This window comes from Centrocercus urophasianus, unplaced genomic scaffold (assembly GCF_019232065.1).
Source record: "Centrocercus urophasianus isolate 14NV4802_14NV808 unplaced genomic scaffold, USGS_Curo_1.0 seq_24, whole genome shotgun sequence".
NCBI lineage: Eukaryota > Metazoa > Chordata > Aves > Galliformes > Phasianidae > Centrocercus > Centrocercus urophasianus.
The window spans coordinates 1,667,887-1,686,297 of record NW_024884800.1 but is presented as its reverse complement, the minus strand read 5'-3'; the positions used below and the strand labels follow the sequence as shown (position 1 = coordinate 1,686,297).

General features: G+C 53.2%; 1 protein-coding gene across 1 annotated transcript in view; it reads left to right on the top strand.

Annotated features, from left to right (window-relative positions):
• Positions 1 to 18,411, top strand: part of MID2 (midline 2) — a 49,985-nt gene that overhangs the window by 14,826 nt on the left and 16,748 nt on the right. The window contains exon 3 of the mRNA XM_042825293.1: positions 17,953 to 18,048. Coding sequence (XP_042681227.1) covers positions 17,953 to 18,048 — 96 coding nt within the window. The remainder of the gene's footprint in view (positions 1 to 17,952; positions 18,049 to 18,411) is intronic.

Below are 18,411 nucleotides of genomic sequence, written 5' to 3'. Positions count from 1 at the left end.
CGCTCGCTCACAGGACGTGTCCTGGGAGTTTCAGGGTCTTTCAGCAATTTGGAGGCTGGGTGATGTGCATGGGGATTTCTCAGCAGGCTCGAAGCCACGCTCTGAGATGCTGCATATTGCTGTTGTTGTCACATTAAGCCCTTAAAAAGGCGTGCAGGTGTTATTAGTGATTTTACCGTGACGGCTGGCATGTCGCTTTTTGGGTTTGTTTAGAGGAAAAAACTTGTAGTGTCCTATCAGCGGAATGAGCCTTGTGTAGAAACACATGGACCATAGCAGGGTGTGTGCTGATCAAAACCCCTCTGTGCTGGGACTGGAAAAGGACCTCAGGACCATGAGGTCGGAGAGCTGCAGAGCTCCTGCTCTGATCTTTCCTGCAGGGCAGCGCTTCCAGTTCTGCCTTTCTGCACACACCTTGTTTTGGTGGTTCCGAGGAGATGGGGAAAGCAGAGCCTCTTCGGCTGGCTTCCAGGCCTACAAAATCTTGCACCCTGTTGCTTTGCAGAGCTCCTGTTTCGTGGGTGGCTGCAGTGGGGAGAGCCCTGTCCTCATGGGATGTCCTGGCTGCGTGGTGCGGCTGACAGCATTGAGCTGGCACCGTGCTGCTCTGCAGCATGGAGCAAAATAGTCACCACAAGTGAAGAGCAGAGATGTTTCTGATCAGCTCCATCTTTATGCATTCAGATCCTTCCAGTTGCATTCCTTTAATATGGGATGTGGTCCTGCCCAAATAGTGCTCATGGGATGGGATATCTGGTGCCATCACCGCTGTCCCATCAGCCTGGGGCAAGCAGGGCTTCCCCCACTGTGCCCTGTGGACACACACAGGGTGCTGCAGCAGCAAGGGCTGAGTTGGAGCATTAAATGCTCTTAACAATACATGATTTTTTTCCCCCTGGGAAACCTGTTGGGAGCCCCCTGTGCTCGTATGGGCATTGCTGATTTATGGGGTGCACCCACGGGCTGTGCGCAGGAAGGCGTGTGTCCTGCACGGCGTGCCAAAGCAATAAATCCAGATTCCTTCCGTGCTGCTCGGATGGAAGGGGCTTTTGGGAACCGAACATCTGGCATCTGGAGGGGTCCAAGAGCAAACGTGCACGGGATGTCCTTTTGTGTGTGCTGTTTAATGGGGATGGTTTGGAAATAAAGGTCAGGGGCGAAAGAGAGCGCTGCGCTGCAGCTCTGCGTCCTGGGTTTGTGGTGGGGAGAGCTGAGGAGATCCAAAGTCTGATGTAATAAGCCTCAAGAAGTGACCCCCGTTGGCCTCCTGGGAATGAATTCTGTCCTGTCCGTGCGCTGATGAAGGGGATGTTTTAATGAGCTTCAGGGTAGCAGGGTAAAGGGTGTCTGCAGTGCGGTGTTAACAAGACCGAAAGCTCTTTGCAATGCGTGTTGGTAAACGCTCCTCTTAAAATAACTGACCCTGAGTACTTCCATACTGCTGCAGTGCTGGGAGAGCGGGGTTGGGATTAGCAGTGGGTGGAGGCTGCTGGGTTTATTGGGTGTGAAAGAGGAGAGCTGGACCTCCTTAGGCAGCGGCTGCAGGCGGCGCTTCGGGCAGTGCTGGGGAAGCTGGAGTTCTGCAGTGAGGTCTGGAGATGCTCTATGGGGCCCATAACTCACTGAAACCCTCAGGGTGCTCCACAGGTCCCCATTTCTTTCCAGCCACGTGTAGCTTCTGCAAAAATTTCTTAGCAGAAGCTTCTCACTCTTGGTTCCTCCATGGGAACCCAAGCGAGTTGGGAAACAGAGCTTAGAGATGGCACTGAGGAACAGAGAAGCCAGGATGGAGGGTGCCTGCCTAGGGCTGTGCCTGCAGCCTGAACCACTGACAGCTGTGAGGTGAGGACAGGTGAGAAGGGGATTTCTGTGCCTATGGGATGCAGAGGTGCAGCACCATCCATCCCTTTGCACGTGGTGCTCCCAAGGCTTGGGTGAAGTCCTTTCATGGAAATAAAACCCCCCCCAAAACCCCAGCCAGTTAGCTAGGCATACAGCACAAGCCAGCTGGCAGGAGCAGTGCTGGACTCCCAGCATAGGGCTGGTTTCTGGGCTGGTTCCCCGCAGCTGGCTTGGGAAGCAGTCGTGCAGCTGAAATGGGTTCCCAGAGAGCAGTGCTGGCTCAGCTGTTTCCCCATGCAGTGCTTTGATCCAATGAGCAGAGGGGCTGTGAAGTCTTCACCTCCACAGAACTGGGGAGCTGGGGATCAGGGGATGCTGTTAGGGCTGCTTGTGGCTCTGGGATTTGGGTCATGCCTTGAGCAAGGACACCAGGACAGGGCTGGGCTTTGGGAGATCTGCCCTCCCCAAAGCCTCTGTTGCCTTTGGGAGACTTTTGAGCGGGGAAAGAACTCACTCATTGCCTAGATTGCCCTGTTTCACTTCTTCAGGCTGTAGGTATGAGTGCTGCTGCAGTCCCCTTTCCTTTGTGTGCCAGCTGGACGCTGCAGCCCCCAAATTGGGGCTCAGCCTCAAACCTTTCATAGAGTTGTACCATGGTTTGGCTTGGAAGGGACTGGTGCTGAGGCCGGCTCCATCCGCAGGGCAATGAGGTCTCCTGAGCTCTCAGCTGTGTGGGGAAAACCTATTGATTCCCTTGACCTGCCTTTCAGATGGAGCTGTCAGCACTGGGGCCGAACATGATGTGCTGTTAATGATTTGCTGTCTCAACTCTTTGTCTCAGCATCAGCCCGCTCACCTCTCTGGAGGTGAGGCAGAGGTCACAGCTCTGGGAGGGCACAGGGGGACAGGATGCTGTCTGCAGCTTTGGATCACTTGCCAGCTCTAGAAAACAGCAAGAAGTGGCACAGAGGGGCTGTGTGGGTGATCTTTGGGGTGCTCTCCATCCACGTGTCTCCAGGCAGCATTGAACCCAGCGTTCTCATAGTGCACAGTCTCACAGCCTTTCTGTTCCTCGTGGGATTTTGGCATTCCTGGTGCTCCCCTGACTGCATCACAGCACATCCCTCCCCAGCAGAGGAACAACTTGTGCTCGTGGGCTCATTTCTCCATAGCAGAGAGAGATGAGGCACGTGTCCTGGGGATTTGTCTGTGCACATCATGCTGCCTCTGCTTGCTAATAGAGGGCCAGCCGGGATGCCCTTACCTCCAGAGCTTGGGGTGGCAACAGCCCCATGGGGCAGCTCAGCCATGCCAGGAGGGCTGTGAGCCCATTCACCCTCCCACCTAACAGCTCTCCTTTCTCAAAGCTGCGATTTTTGTTTTTATTTTTTCATTTGACAGTGTTTCTTGTCAGCCCCAGCAGGAAACGTGTTTGGGACCAGTTGGGAAACAGAAGGGGAAAAAAGAAATGTACCAGAAGGTTTTTTTGTTTCTTTGATCTATTTCTTCTTATTTTTTATCCTCACAGAAGCGCAGCGAGAGGAGGAGTGCTCTCCTGCAACGTGTTTGCTGTGCTCTGGGCAGCAGAGGATGGCACCAGCTGTGCTTTGGGGGTGAGCGTTGGTCCTAGGCAGATGTTGAGGTGTTCCAATCAGGCTTAATTAGTGCCCCACACACGTGTGTTGGTGCCACACAGCAGCTTGTGGGACAGTAAATCACTGTGCTCCTGTAGGGGCGCCCCAGCATCTCACTGTTGGTCTCGATGGAAAGCTTGCAGTGTGGAGGTGGCCGCTCCTGCTCTCTCCCTTTGCTCGTGGTGTGGGATGGTTTATCCTGAAGCTGCTCTCTGTGCCATCCCATACAACCCAAACCCAACGTGCTGCTGTTGCACCCACCTGGCACAGGGCGGCCGGTGCTGCAGGATGTGCTGAAGGCAATGCAAAGCAAACACAGAGCGAGGCTCTTGCTGTCCAGACAGCTGCTGGCACCATCCAGAAGGGGTTTGCGACTCTGGGTTTTGCTGCTTTGGGTCTCCCCTTTGCTGCTGCACAAGCACAATTGCTCTGGAGCAGCTCCAGGTGAAGAGCTTGAGCTCTTTCTCAGCTTGTAGAGCTGCTGAGCTGAAAGCCATGACGTACCCGTGCCTTCCCAGGGGCTGTTTTGGGCACAGGCTCTCCCTCTGGGCTTTGCTTGAGCTTCAGAGCTCAGCACTCACAGCTGAAGTGCTGCATCTTCCAGCAGAAGGCATTCCTCGATGGTGGGATCGCAGTCGTTATCCTCACTCCTAGCCTGCCATCCCCTCTCCTCCCTGTTTGCATCCTGCATTCTCATGCTTTATCTTCTTATCCCCACATTTTGCCCTTTTACCCCCACGTTTCAGCCATTCCTGCAGCTCCTTTGCAGATGCTGGCTGGAAGGCGCATCCCACAGAGAGCGATGTTTGCTGAGTGCTGGAGTGAGGAGCTTTGCAGGGCAGCACCCCACTGCCACAAGCAGTGCCTTTCTTGGTGTTTTTGGAAACATTTTTTGAATGTAGAGGTATAAGGGGACAGTGCTATGCACAGGGCCAGGCCTGGAGGTGGCAACAGCTGTTGGGTTTGTGCGCTTTGGCCCCTTTCCTTTACTGCTGAAGGAGCCTCTCCCTTCAGAAGAACAAAGCACCAGCTGCAGGGAGAAAAGGGCAAAATGGGTTTTTGGGTTTCCCTTGTAAGTTATCTCTGTTTAATGCTGGGTAATCCTTCCTGGCCAGCTGAGGGCTGTGTCACACCTCCAGCATCCGCCGGTGGGGGTTATTTAGCGCTCAGTGCCTGCTTCTCTGAACATTGTACCACATCTCCAGTGAAGAATCCAAATAAAATGCTAATGGCTCTGGTTTCAATGCCCGTGACAAGGCCTCTCATGGAAGATGTATGTTTGCAGACAGCCTTGCCAACACATATATTAGCGGCGTCAGAGGGAACAAAAAGTTCCCCTTCGCAAAGATGAGCTTGGTCAAGCAAGATGAGGAGACCGGGGGAGAGAAACGGAGCAGAGAAAAGGAAACCAGAGAAAGGTTTTCTCTTTGTGGAGGCCTCTGCCAGGAAGATCAATGTGGTGGTTTTGTTATTGTGTCCTCGACACCGCTGCATTTTGAAAGGAGCCTTTGGAGTCGCTTGGGAATGTGCAGGAAGGGAGCTGGGAGGGGGCAGGGAGCACACGGGCCGTGCCAGCATTGCCTTAACGTAATGCACTGCTACGTGGCTTGGGGTGGGATGTAGCATTAGGGTGCCCCGTGGCCCCCAGCCCCGATCCCCACCCGTATCCCACTGCAGTCATCCCTCTGGTTAGGATCTGCCCTGTGCCGGAGCTCCTGCACTCCCACCCCTCACGACAGAGCTGCTTCCAGTGGGGCTTTCTGCTTGTGCTGTTGGATGGGAGAGTGCCCCGTCTTTCAGAAAGGATTTAAAAGAAAAATAAAGCCTTGATACTTTGGGGTTTTGCAGGTTTAGGGGCTGGGAACAGCCAGTGTTGGAATTCCAATAACCACAACATTCTGGCTCCGTCTCCACGCAGGAAGGCTATGGGTGGCCCTATGCCCTCTTCCACCCTGGGTACCCCCTGGGTCTCTGTGGACTGGGGGACTCGTGGGTCAGCCCAGAGGACAGCAAGGGACTGGCCACCGGCACAGGCAGCTGTGGGAAGCACAGCCCAGGGATGAGCAGTGATATGGATGAAGCTGGAGCTGCGCTGTGCAGAACTTGGGACTGGGCTCCCTGCTGCAGGGCTCACAGCAAACAACCAGCAGTGAGCAGGGAGCAGCACGGAGCCTTTGTTTGTTTTCTGAAGTGCTCAGTGTTTTGCAGCCAGCCTCGTGACCGGCCCAGCTCTGACTCACAGCTTGGCACCCGCTGCATCCGCACGCTGTCTGCCCGTCCATCCACTGCAAGCAAAGCGTGAGCTTTGGGCTGCGGTGCTGTGCTCCCCTCTCTGTCCTGCTCTGGTTTTGCAAAGGAAGCGTTCCCTGGATTGCAGCGATCTGCAGCTTGCTAGAGATCAACTCTAGGAGCAGCTAAGTTTGCAGAGGGCGATGCTGCGGGATGCAGCGGGAGCGCAGCGCTGTCATTTGCATTCTGCCCAGCGCAGCTACGTGTCAGCTCAGCAAAAACAAAGGGAGGTGCTGTCATTTGCTTTCTATTCATTTCCACCCAGGCCTGGTTTTCATTGAAACGATAGGAGCCAAGCGGCGCTGGAAAAACATCGCTCTTGAAGCTGCCGACTCACCAAGCAATAAAAAAAAGAAGTCTGTTTTTGAGCTGGTGTGTCCTGCAGAACAAGCAGGGCGTGCTCCATGCCGTGCTGCCTGCAGCAGAGCACTGCAGCACGCTCAGCAGCTGCAGCTCAGGGCTGCGCTAACCCTGCCGTGCCATCCCAGCAGAACTCTTGGGAACGAGCTGGAGGAAGGCAGAGGTGATTGCTTTGCAAAGAGAGGGAGACAGAAGTCGGGTTTCTAAAGGAAATAAACAAGATTTTGAGGGCAGTGCCTAGGGCAGGTGTGAGCAGCCTGAGCACCAGCCCTGGTGATGCCCACCCTCACATCCCATGCGTTGTGTGGGGAGTTTGTGGGTTTTTTTTTGTTGGGTTTAGCGTTTCGTTGGCTTTTGCAGCCTCGAAACAACAACAAAAAAGCAGCAGAGGAAAAAGCCGTGCAAAAGGCACAGGGTTCTGCTGCTGCTCTGTCTGCACAAGGAGTTAAAGAAGTCAGTTTGCCCCGAGGCTGAGTTTGTGCTGTGAGTCTATCTCAACATCTCCCTCTCCGGTTTAACAGTCTCGCTGCGGCGCGGAGCGTAAGCAACAGATCAGCCAAAATCAGCCCATCCCGCTCGGCGCCTTGTCTGCTTCCAAGAGAAACTCGAGGGTTCTCCTCCTCCTTTGCAAGCAGCAGGACAGGAGCTGCTGCTGGCTTTCCCATGGCTGTGGCCCCAGCAACCAGGTGCTGGGTGGAGGCTGGAGCATCCCCACAAGCACGCTGCTGGAGCATCCCCAAGCCAGCGCAGCTGGAGCACTCCTGCTGGAGAGGGATAGAGCGCATGGTGAATCCCCCAAGAATCTTGACCGTGACTTTCACTCACTGGGGGAGGTAGAAAAGTTTCCCTGTGCAGCTCACAAGGAGGAATTTGGGCTGCGTTGCTCCTTCCTTGGTGAACGCCTGATGTCGGGGCTGCGCGGTGAAGCAGAGAAGTGAAAACGCTTCCCTGTAAGCACTTACAGCACGTCTCACTGTTTGTCTTCAGGTTATTAAAAGAGAAGGCAGTTGGCTCTGTTTCCTTCCAACGAGCTGTTCAATAGAGCGATTTAAATCTAAAGCAAACACAACTGTGAGGGCTGAGCGGTGACAGAGGCTCTGAGAACATCTCAGCCACCCTCGGGGTGTTGGAGCACGCTGAGATTGGGGGCTGCGCCGCTCAGCGCTGGGTTTGCCATGCAGCCTTACTGCCCTGGGCTCTGGCTCTGCTGCAGCACTGCTGGAGGGAGCAAGGCTCCAATGCAGCAGGCTCTGGGGTGTGAGGGGAGGATGGTGCATGGGTAAGGTGGTGCATGGAAGAGTTTGGCGCGAGGGGAGTTGTCTCAGGTGCAAAGGAAGGACAGCGCTGGTGGAGGATGGTGCATGGAGGAGATGGGATGTGGAGTTCTCTCCAGTGCGTGGGGAGGACTCTGCAAGGGGAGGACAGTGCGTGGAGAAGACAGCGTTTGGAGCAAACTGTGCTTGGAACCCTCTGCAGTGCGTGGGGCACGGGGAGAATGGTGCAAGGAGAGGGCAGTGCATGGGGAGGACAATGCAAAGGGAGGACGGTGCATGGATGTTGCAAGGGGAGTCCTCTTCAGTGCAAGAGGAAGACGGTGTGTGGAAAGGGCGTTGCTGGAAAGGATGGAGCACGGAAAGGATGGTGCACAGAAAGGATGGTGCACAGAGGAGACATGCAGTCTGTGGCTGGCAGGGTGTCAGTGGGCAGCTCTGGCTGTCCCAAGCAGGACTGAGCCTTGCTGAGGGATGAATGAAGCCCTCAGGGCCATTCTGCTGCTCCCTGTGCTGGCCTTAGTGCCCACTGACAAACAGTGGCAAGGTTTGGGGATGCCTTTCCAAGAGTGATCCTGATGTTTTGTGACAATTAATCAGGCTATTTATATCGCTATAATTAGCTACGTTATTAATATTATCAAGGCACCACAGTGCTAATTATATGTCTGCTTAACATGTGCTATCAGTGCTGTTTAAAATCCAATGTAATTCTGCTTGACATTATCCCTTCCATTAGTGTTATTTGCTGTGTGCTGCAGAAGATAATGCAGTGCCTCTGATCATGGCTGATGCCACTAGCTGTCCCCACGTGCTTTTGAGAATGATGCCACTGAGTGATGCTGCTGTCCTGGGGATGCTGTGCTCTCCATCTTTGGGGTCCCCTGCCTATCTGGGGCTGCTTTGGAAGGAGGGGGAAATCCTGCCCATGTGAATAAAGGAAGTAGGGCTCTGCATTGGGCTTGTGGGCTTCCTGTGTGTTTTTGCCCCATCAAGAGCTTTAATATGTAATATTTGAGAAGAAATACGTGTGAGGAGCCTGGCTTTAAGGAAACTTTCCCTTCCCTTTTTCCCTTCGCAGGGCTTCTCCTCTCCCAACCGAGCTGGTGTGGGACATGACACTGACATTTTATGGCCACGATGGAGGCCATCCTCAGCCATTGGTTGTTCTTTTTGGGACCTGCATCCAGCCACGTGCATCCCGCAAACATCTGTTGGTCTTTTCCAACCTTAATGACTCTGTGATTCTATCCCTTTCCTGCAGCCAGGCTGCAGCATTCTGGCATCCTCCTGCTGCCCGAGGAGGCTGCAACCAAGGGAACAAACCCTTGCATATCCGGGCAGGAATTGAGGTGTGTGTTGTCTGCATCCCTCCCCTCAGCCTGCTCTCCCATTGCACCGTGAGGCGGAGGAAACAGCTCATGGATGTGTGCAGGAGTTGGAGCAATGGGGGATTGAAAGCCAGCTGCTGCAGTGCTTGATTGTCTCGTTTGATCCTGCAGGCTGGGAGCTGAGCTGTTTCAGGGCACGCTGAGCAGGGAGGCCCTGAGGAGCAGCTCGGTTGTGTTATTCATCTGCAGGCAGCTCAATGTCCCTGCACAGCACGAGGTGCTGCAGGAGAGGGGGGGGTTCAGAAAATGGGGCAGAAAGGGGTCAAGAGGAACTCAGGGCTGAGATTTAAACGTCTTTAGTGATGTATTTGAGTGTATAAAGGGAGCTTATGGACAGAATGGAGAGCGACGTTGTACGTGGTAGGACTGGTTGGGTATCTGGGACAATTTCTTCTCCGTAAGAGTGGTCAGGTGATGGAATGGGCTGCCCAGGGAGGCGGTGGTCACCAACACTGGAGGTGTTGATGGGATGTTTAGGTGTGGTATTGAGGGACGTGGGTTAGTGGGGGAATATTGGAGGCAGGTGGATGGTTGGGTTGGGTGATCTTGGAGGTCATTTCCTACCGTGGGGATTCCCTATGGTTCTAGGACAAGGGGGAATGGCTTTAAACTAAAAGGAGGGAGGTTTAGGCTGGAGACAAGGAGGAAATTCTTCATGCTGGGAGCAGCGAGGCCCTGCACTGCTGCACATGGGTGCCTCATCCCTGCAGGTGCCTGAGGCCATGGGTGGGCTGTGAATGGGTGGGGGGCACCCAGCCCGTGGATCGGGGCTTCCTTTTGGGGCTTCTCATTGAGCTCCTCAGTGTGAAGCTGCCTTTCTGTCCATCCTTGGGGGACTCAAGGCTGTCGTCCCTCCTCAAGGCCACCCTTCAGAATCCCCCCCTCACCATCCTCATTTGCTCCCAGCTGTTCAGGCTGTTGCTGACCTGCTGCACAGCCCTGCTGCCTGCAGTCGTGTCCCAGCCTCACAGAACACGCGACTTGGAGAGCAAACCGCCTGGAGATGCAACTTATGCTGTTATTACCAATTAATATTTCAGATTAAAAGCCTGTTCTGCACTATTTTGGCTTGGTATCACTAAACGCTGGGACGTGGTCATAGCACAAGTCAGGCCCCTCGTCTGAAATTGATTTCCTCGCCATCATTTGCCGCCTACCTCTGACGCGGTATCTTTCTGATCTCTGCAGAATTCAATCCAATTTCTGCAATAATTTGAAATGCAGGAGCTTTAGCTTCGCTTTGAAGCTAATTTTGTACTTGTAATTCAAAGCATATCACCCCCTTTGGTCAGGTGCAAATTCTACTCCTAATTCATTTCATGCGTTTCGTATTCTGGTTTCGAAAAGCTGCATTTCAGTGCTGCTCTGCGGATCAGGCAGTGTGTGCTACAGGTGCCATCCTGAGCATTTGGCGTTGCAGATTTTCCTCGTTGCATGTTCAGATTTGGTGTTTCAGCCCTTTAAAAGCCACCATTCGTTTGGAAAATTGAAAGATGTCGTGTGATTTCAAGATTCAAGCCATGCACTGCGCCTTGCAAAATGGCCACTGGGTGATTTTGTACCATCTTTGGGTGCAGACCTTTGAGACTCAGGCAAGAGCCTGCTATGATTTTATATGCTTACCTATTACAACTTCTGCTGAGGAAGGAATCACAGGCGCTGTGTTATTAATCATTCAGTCGTGAAAATGAAATAGGTATGCTAATGTATTCCTGTACAACTGCATTCTCCAGTTTCAAGAGGGTAAATGCAAGCGTGCTTCTGCCTAATGAAGCTCTCATGGCTGTGAATCACACTGAGATCCTCAGGAGGTGGGGGTGAAGGGAGGAGCAGCTCTGGAAATCACCAGCAAAGTGCTGGGAAGAACCCAAATTATGCTGGTGGAACTCCATGGTCTCCCTCTGTCCGATCTGGAGCTTCAGCTCTCCAAGTAGTTTAATTCATCACAGCCTTACAGACCAGTGCCTGCTCTAACAACCCATCCCACTCCCATTCCCTTTCCCTTTCCCTTTCCCTTTCCCTTTCCCTTTCCCTTTCCCTTTCCCCTTCCCCTTTCCCTTCTCCCTTCTCCCTTCTCCCTTCTCCCCTTTCCCCTTCCCTTCTATTCCCTTCCCTTTCCTTTTTCTTCCCCTCTCCCCTCCTTCGTCTTATCTCTCTTTCTCCTTTCCTCTTCCTCTTCCCTCCTCTCCTCTCCCCTTTCCCTTCCCCTTTCTCTCCCCCTTCCCCTTCCCTTTTCTTTTTTCTTCTCTTTTCTCAAGGTCAGGTTTTTTTTCTGTTGCTCCTGATTACTGCTATGAGTTCCTTGCTCCTCTGTTAGCATTCCTGTGCTCTCCATCACGGTTCTGCCTTCAACCACGATTGCACCTTTCATCCCAGTTATATTTTGCCTTTTCTCTCCTCCAAGTTTGAACCCTTTAGGACCAGCCCTGCCCATGTCCTCCACTGCTGAAGCCATCGAGATCCCCCTGTGCTATTCCATTTGTCCCTTTGTAGACTTCCCACAGTTCCTCCTTGAGTTTTCTCCTCGTTGGTTTGTTATTCCCAGTGTTCCCTATCACTGTTTGTCAAGCTTTTTGCCCTGCAAACCCCATCAGTGCATGAGCCCCTCACACAGCCTTAGCAATGTTTTTAAGGGCTCTTCATAGCCATGCCATTATCTGCAGCGAGCCTCGTTAACGTAATTGCGCTGTCATTAGTGAGCCCACGAGGACTTGGCATTCTCTGCAGCTGGCTTCCACCCACCTGCCCTTACTTTTTGAGCAGGGCAACTTCTAAGTCGTGCCTTGTCTCTTCCTACCGTGTATTCATACCCATCCTTCAAAGAGCGCATCTCCCGTCCCACCAGTGCCTTATTCCTCGAGGTTATACATATTTATGGGGATGAAGCTGCGTTGTCTTCCTCCTATGCTTTGAAAGGAGCTTTGTTCGCTTTTGGCTTCAAAGCCAGCAGCAGCATGGTGCTGCTAGCAAAGCCCCGCTCCTATTTCATGGCTGACAGTCCTCCCTCGGCTGTAAAGCAGCGCTGCTTTCTCAGGATCTGATCTATTGCTCAGCTTTGTCCTCTGGCTGTTCCTTTGCATTCAGCAGAGGGCCTCCAAAGGCTCGGTGCGTTCTGGTCTCTAATCCCTTTCCCATGTCCGAGATTGTTAATCCATATTATGGCTGTGATTTGCTGTCCCTTGACGTTTCTGCCTTCCAAGGACGGGCTGCCAGGGCTGCTGCACGGCCAGCTGTCGGCTGGTGCTCAACCGGCATGGCTGGGTCCAGCGGAGAGCATCCATCCTGGTGTGCTGAGCTGTCACACTGCGCTGCTGGGACACGGTGCACTGAGCCCTTGGCCTCAGGTGTCCTGAAAGTACCCAAGGACACAAACCCTCTGTCTCCGGTGCATCTTCCAGCAGCGTCAACTCCAAGAGGTGAAATTCCTGTTCCCTTGCAACTCTTGCCCTGGGGAGGGTGTGCAGTACGTCGCTTGGTTGGAAGGTCCCCTTCTTTTTGCTGGTTTTGCAGGGGTATACTCCTGATGGAAGAGGAGTTCTATGGAACTATTCTAAGCATGCACAAACTGCCTTCTATTTTCCCAATTTTGAATTGATCAGCATGGGTTCAGTCTTCCCAGCCTGGATTCCTTTGCTGGACATGTCTGCATCCAAGTCAACCCTTCCTTATCCAATGGAGGGACGTGCTTTTGAAGCACATTTTCCTTATTACTTCTTGACCTCTCAGATCCCCAACCCAACCCCAGCCCACCCCACCTTGCCCATCCTCGTATCCTTCAGTGCCACATCCCCATGGTTCAGGAGCATTCCCAGGGATGGTGACCCCAGCACTGCCTGGACAGGTCAGGTCGGGTCATTCCCACCCTTCTCCATGTTAGAATGGGTCAGAAGTGAAAGAAAACGCTCATTTCAAGCTGCTAAAAAACTCACAGTTGGGCAAAAGCTTCTCTTAAGCACGCTGTCCTTGCACAGAGGGCTCCCAGCATCACCCCTTGCTCCCTGTGCTGGGTTTGAAGAAAGTGAGGAGAAATTATTCATTAGAAGTACATTTCTGGAAAAAGGCATCGCTTGGAGCGACGGAAACCTTTTCTTTCCGCTCTGCCTTTTTAAAGCAACAAATAAAAGCAGCAGAAGGTAAACAAATAAGCTCAGGACTCACCGTAGCTTGGGAATTTTTACATCAAATGTAGCAAATTTAATAAGATGTCTGAAAAACGCATCCTTTTAGGTTGAAAAGCACACAGGCTGAACCGGGGAGCGAAGTCTTTCGGCGTGTATTTAAGTAGGACAGCTTAAACAACCCGATTGTGGCAACATGGCTTCAGGAATAAAAACGGGCTTGTCACAGTCAGGATGAATTTAATAAAATATTTAAACAATTTTCAACAGTGCTGCGGTGATACAGAAAAAAAGCCCTGATATTATCCAGTAGTAGGAGAATCGCTTTGAAAAGATTAAAGAGTGTAAACATAGAAGGACCTAAATAAACCCTATGCGCTTTGGTGCTGTTGGATGAATGTTTGTCAGGGGAGCCTGGTAGAGCCTCGTTAACTCCCTCGTTAGCATGGTTTTAGGCTGGGAGGGGAGGGAAGCAGTGGTGTTAGGGTGAGGGATGTGGTCCAACCTGCAGCCATCCTTGCTGAGGACCTGGTTGAGGATGGGGATGAAGCCCTCAGGGATGCCTTACCCTCCAGGCTCGTCTCTGTGGGCTCTTTTTTCTCTTCGGGTTGGGGAGGCTCTGGAGATCGGGGATCCTTGAGGCGGCTCCAAGAGGCTGAGGTGGGTGATGGGTCACCTTGGAGCAGCCCATGCAACGGGAGGCTGTGGGATGCCTGCTGCGGATGGGATGCCACAGTGCTGCCCCAGGCTTTGTGCCAGGATGGTCCCCCAGGAAATCCAGACTTGTTGGGCTCTCCACCAGCTCTTGTTCTTCCTAATTCTCCATTCATCCGTAGCATTTTATGGAGCTGTCGCATCACCGCGCTCCAGCGGCCACCATCACACCCGATTTGGCAAAACTCACCCTCCACCATGGCAGCACCCCACCAAGCTGTCACCCCATAGCAGAGGGCCACCAGCTGCCTCGTTCTTGGCCTTCTTCTCCTTTTTAGGAGAACAGGTCAGCGTGGCTCCCTGAAAAGCATCTCCTGGCAGCCAGAGGTCATCCGTCACACCGCGCTCATTCCTCGTGTCCCCGTGGTGAGAGGACGGCTCGTGCCAAGGACTGCAGGTGTGGGGGCTCTTACGGGATCGCTGCCTGGAGGAATGTTTTCAGAAGGAAAGTCCCTGTTTTTCTTAAGCACCACGGGGAGAGAAAGAGCAAACAGGGGAAGTGCACGGCTTGGGGATGCACACGAAGCAGCCAGACGGCAGTCCTTGCCAAAGAGATGCTTCTGACCGAGTCTGCAAGTAATCAGCCGTGTCAGAGAAATGACAACATTCAACTGTCTCATGTGATTTTTGTTCTTCCCCTTGGAACCGTGCGCGCAGCTTTCATTTACCAGAGCAGCCAGTTCTCCCCGCACCGTTCTGCAGGTTGTGGGGTGAGATGAGCAGAACCTCTTTGGGGTGTTCTCGGGGTTATGGGGCCAAAGGGTGAGATTCTGGGAGGAAGCCCCGCTTGACAAGCAGTGAATTTTGTCCGTGGCCATTTTTGTATCTCATGTGTTTAGTCTGGAGCGTGGAGCAAGAAGGCAAAACTCTACGTGTGTATGAGTGCATTGGTAGAGGTTGAAATCCTGCTGTTGTCCGCAGGGATGGAGTGCTGCAGAGAAGTGGGGTCAGACTGGGTGGCTGTAAGTCCATGCCCCATTCCTTTGGGGCCCAGCAGAGCTGTGGCTGCCATTCTTGAGCAGTGCTTTGCTTGCAGGAGCACGTTGCATTTGCAGAAAGCATCATGGAAAAGGAGGATTGGGATAGTGGATGTTCTCAGAACTCGTGGGTGCTCCCAGTGGCGTGGGGCTCTGAGAGTGCTGAGCCATGGGAAGGCTTCAGAAGTGCAAATGAAGCTGCTGGCAGTGCTGGCAGCCCAGTGCTGTGTCCTTCTGTCTCTCTAAGCCAGCTGCAGGGTTTTCAAGCTGCCTTCAGCCCCAACTGCAATCCTCCTCAGCAGCACTCCCCTTCCTGACCTCCGAAATGCAGATCTTGCATGAAGGAGGAGAGGAATTTCCTGAGCAGGGTGAACAAGCCCTGCTCTATGGGAAGAGCTCTCCTTTATCAGAGAGCCCCTATGAAGTGCTGGGCGCTCCCTTATGGGACAGTTGGAAGGTGGAAACTCACCCTACTGTCTCCTTACATGATGGCCTTGGGGAAGTTGGGATGGCAGTGGGTTTCTCATGTAGGAGAAGCCTGGGTAATGCTGTTAGGGCTCTGAGAGCTGGGGACAGGGCTGGAGCATCTCTGTGGCACCTGTGGGGTCTGTAGGGCTGCAGCGGGGCTGATGGGGAGGGAGAGTGGTGCAACGCTATCATAGGCTGAGCCAAAGGGATGGTGGTGAGCTCAGGCTGAAAGCACCAAGCAAGCCCAATCCCATCTGTGCAGACAGGCTGGGGGATGCCAGCTTTGGGGTGGGGTCTTCATTGGGTGGGTTTGTGGGAGCTGCTGAATCATGGCCTGAACCTCGGATTGAGCACTGAGTCAGCCCTGGGAGCACAGGTGAAGGCAATTCTGTGCTACTGGAAGGGATGGAGCCTGGCTGCACCTCTCCTGGACCCATCTAAGAGCTGACTGCTAGTGGGGAAGGATCTCTGCTGGAGATTGCTCCTCTTGGAGTCTTCTCAGTGAGCCCAAGGATAAGCTTTCCATCCATTCTTCTTCAGTGTGATAACCTGTTTAGCCTGACTTTCCTCTATATTTCTTAATTACACCATCTGTACATTCGTTGGTTATACAGTGGGACAGCCAGCACTCTTAATGCCGTTAGAGACGGTGACAAGACTTTCACCAGAACAACGGCTTCGTTTTCTAGGTCAGCCCTGCTGGTTGGGGCGATGGCGGGCACAGGAAGCTGGCATTTCTTTTCAGCTTTTACCAAGGTCATATTGCTGCAAAGGGACTTAAAATGCATTAGTGTCACAATGCAGGAACTGCACAGAGCAGCTCGGCGGCGGCTCTCTGTCACTCGTCCTTGTGTCTGCTGAAATTCCCCTTAGCAGAGAGGCAGCCAGCTTGCTGATCATATTTTCCCCCTGGTTTTATTTATTATTATTATTTTTTTTGCTGGGTGTTGGTTGCAAGCATCACATTGGGGAGATGGACTGCTACCAGCATTTCGGACTAAACATTGCACCCAGTGCTCATGTGGGGAGCAGAGATGGGAGCAGAGCGTGCACTGAGCAGACCCTGCGCTCTGCATCCTGATGGCTCATGGGGGAAGCATTTCCCATCTGCACCTTGGTGTGCACACATGGTTTGTGTTTGTGGTGCACAGAGGGAGGGGGGCCGGGCCGTGTGTCCCACTGCAAACAATTATAAATGAACAAGAGCAACAACACTACTGTCCTGAAATAAATCGTTGAGCAAATGCTCTCTGCTTTTGGCTGCCTCTGCGTGAAGACGAATGTGGAAACCCAGCCCTGGTGCAAGGCAGGTCAGTGTGGTTGCTTCCCGTGCCACCTTGTTGAGCTCCCTGCCCATCCCACTGGGCTGGCTGCAGTTGGGCATCACTGCAGCAGGAAGGGGTTTGCTGCCTGCAGGGTCCTTGCTGTACTTGCAGCCTGCCTTCTCCCCTTGTGCAGTGACTTTGGCTCAAGGATCCATTCTGTGGTGTTCCCTTTTCTCTTTCTCATTTCTCCCAGTTGTAGGGAAACCAAATCTTCTACCTTTCGAGCCAGAAGGTGGATGTGTGGGGAAGTGGTGAGTGCGCTGTGATCCAATTAAACGAACCCCCTGTAATTGCTGTAATTTCTGTAATGCCTACAAAACAGCCAGCTGGTGCAGCCGGAGCTCCTAGCACGTTGTTGAACAGAAGGAGAAGGTTGCACCTCCACGCTCAGGCAGGTGTGCCAGGAGAGGGATCCTGCAGAGCAGGCGTGCTGCTGGGCTGCTCCCCCCTCCCCAGTGCCCCCTCTGCCAGCGTGAAATCGGCTGCAGTTTCAAAGCTGAAACATCAATGCAGCCTCGTCGGCGATGAGAGAGATAATTAACGAGTGGGATGCTTGGTGAGGTGACGTTTGATGATGCAGAGCTGCGAGGAGAGGTGGTGGTGGAGCTGATAGCAGCTGGCTCTTGCATTATCGCTGCAGCACTGCTGTGCAGAGCGCTTTCAGCTCAATGAAGGCACCCGGAGCTGCACTGCTGCCTCTTTCAGCCTGTCTTTCAGCACTGTGCTTTACCAGCCACTGGCTAGCAATTTGCAGGGCTGTGAGTGAGCTGGGAGTATTTTAGGAGCCAGTGGTTTTCAGGAATGAGTGCTTTGCCTGTGCTTTATGACTATGATTCAAGCTGCCTTGGCTAGCTCGCCCCCAAATTACCCGTGCGTGCAGATGTTTATGGGTCTGCTGGAGCCGTGGTGGAAGCCTCAGGCTGCACTTTCTTGCTGGGTATGAATAAAACACTGCAGGGATCCTCTCTCAGCCCTGGAGTTTCAAATATTAATAGGCTATCGCTTTCACGACAAGCAGTGCAACAGGTTGAGAGCGCTTTGCTGGGAAGCGTTTCCTCTTAGTGAGACCACGTATTTTAATGGCATGGCAGTGTTGCTTGAATTATGGATACCCCAAAGTGCTGGTCCACTGCATGTCCACGGATAGAGGTGTCTTTGCTCCATCCTCTGTCATCACTGCATGGCTGCACAGCCCCGTGAGCACAGAGCAAAGCGCGGTGTGGGCAGCCTCATCCTTCCTCCAGCCCTTCATCTCCATCATCAACTGAGGATGAGGAGGGGTGGAGAACTGCAGCTGTTCAGTCCCTACAGGCAGACTTCCCAGCTGGAAATCGAGGTGGAAAAGCTCCTTCTACCCTTTTGAAAAGGCAGGGCTTGCTAGCAAGGGTTGTCCAAACTCTGCTGGCTTTTGGGCAGCCTGTGCACAAAGTTAGCCAACGCTTTGCTCCCTCTGGCAGTGTGTTGGGTGATGTGTGGTCTGGTTTGCTGGATGCAGTGCTCCCACTTCTCTCATCTTGTTTTGTCATCTTTTCTCTCTCCATCCCTGGTTTTCTGGACCCGCAGCAAACCCTGGAGACAAACCTCACCAACCTGGTTAAACGCAACAGCGAACTGGAGAACCAGATGGCCAAGCTGATACAGATCTGCCAGCAAGTGGAGGTCAGTGAGCGCAGCGTGTGGCACTGGGGAGCACAGCTCAAGGCAGGGGGGTGTGCAGCATTGATCCCACCTCCCTCACACAGCAGTGGGACCGTGGAAGGGGTGGGATGGGCTGTGAGGGTTGGTGGGAGGCATTGCCTGCACCGTGCCACTTTGGAGAGGTCAATCCCAAATGATGGAAAATTCCACATGGATCTGTAGGGTGGGAAGGGGGAGGTGCTGGTGTGACTGTGAGCTGCTGGGAGGAGATCTATAGGCTCTGTTGCTTTGTATTTCTATGTGTTCCCATAGCCTGTAGTGTCCTCCTGGGGTCAGCTGTGTTCCCGTTTCATCTGGAGCTCAGTTGGGATCTGATGGGGGCTG